The following is a 1055-nucleotide window of genomic DNA, read 5'->3' on the forward strand; positions in this document are numbered from 1 at the left end:
GGCACTGTGAGCCCTGAGAGTGGGGACGGGGTTGGCACTGTGAGCCCCGGGTGCCCAGCGTCCAGACAGCCCCACGTGGTGTCCAGGAAGTCTGTCCCCCACTTCCCCAGGGAGAGAAGGGTCATGAGCAGAGGTTCGGCAGGGACAGGTGCACCTGAGCACTCAGCCAGCAGAGGTCCTCCCTCAGTCCCATCCCCTGCACCCCTGCTTGCCAGGACTCCCTCTCCCCTTCCCGCTGGAGAACTCCCAGGCAGGCTCTGGCTGTGGGGTGGGGGCCAGCTGCAGGTAAGGAGCCCAGGTGGGCTGGGCAGCCCCCAAGGGAGGGTCCTGGTGGGATGAACAGAAAGCCAATGGTATACAGATCCACTCCATTGCCTGGCCTTTGGAGGGGGGAACTGAGGCAGAGTTGGCCTTGAGACAAAGCCTGGCTGATCTGTTACCCGCAAACAAGGGTGGTGGGTGTTGTTTGACCCTTGCGTGTGTGGGACCTCCCAGGCTGATAGGATTCATGGATTCTCCACCCCACACCCCGGGAGCCCCTCCTCCAGGGAAGGCACCCTCTCCCAGCTGAGCCTGGCCCTGTCCCAAGAGTGGCCACACAGGTGCTGTTACCTTTTCAGCCAAGGTCAGGACTGTCCTAGCTTGTATGACGACCACCTGCTCCTCATTGGTCAGATTCTGCACCCAAAGCAGACATGGGTACAGTAAGGAGGGGTGCTTGCAGAGGCACCAGACTGAAATAATGAGGGCATGGGGTGGCGGGTGGGGAGGCGAATGGGGTGCCTGGTAGGGGGTGAATGAGTGGTACCTGAATGGGGGTACCTGGTGGGGGTGCCTGGTAGGAGGTGAATGCTGGTGTCTGGTGCGGGCATGAATGGGGTGCCTGTGGGGGGGTGAATGGGGGTATCTGGTCAGAGGTGAATGGGGTGCCTGGTTGGGGGGTGAATGGAGGTGCCAGGTGGGGGGTGAATGGAGATGCCAGGTAGGAAGTGAATGAGGGTGTCTGGTGGGGGGTGAATGGAGATGCCAGGTAGGAAGTGAATGAGGGTGCCAGG

At 61.4% G+C, this 1055-nt stretch overlaps 1 protein-coding gene across 1 annotated transcript in view; it reads right to left on the reverse strand.

The window, feature by feature from the left end:
* Positions 1-1055, reverse strand: part of JAKMIP3 (Janus kinase and microtubule interacting protein 3) — a 117498-nt gene that overhangs the window by 21744 nt on the left and 94699 nt on the right. Inside the window, exons 14-15 of the mRNA XM_073884722.1 lie at positions 823-883; positions 613-734 (exon numbers count right to left, since the gene is read on the reverse strand). Of these exons, the coding sequence (XP_073740823.1) occupies positions 613-734; positions 823-883 (183 nt within the window). The remainder of the gene's footprint in view (positions 1-612; positions 735-822; positions 884-1055) is intronic.

This window comes from Callorhinus ursinus, unplaced genomic scaffold (assembly GCF_003265705.2).
Source record: "Callorhinus ursinus isolate GAN/ISIS: 27379988/994484 unplaced genomic scaffold, GSC_fseal_2.0 scaffold58, whole genome shotgun sequence".
Classification (NCBI taxonomy): domain Eukaryota; kingdom Metazoa; phylum Chordata; class Mammalia; order Carnivora; family Otariidae; genus Callorhinus; species Callorhinus ursinus.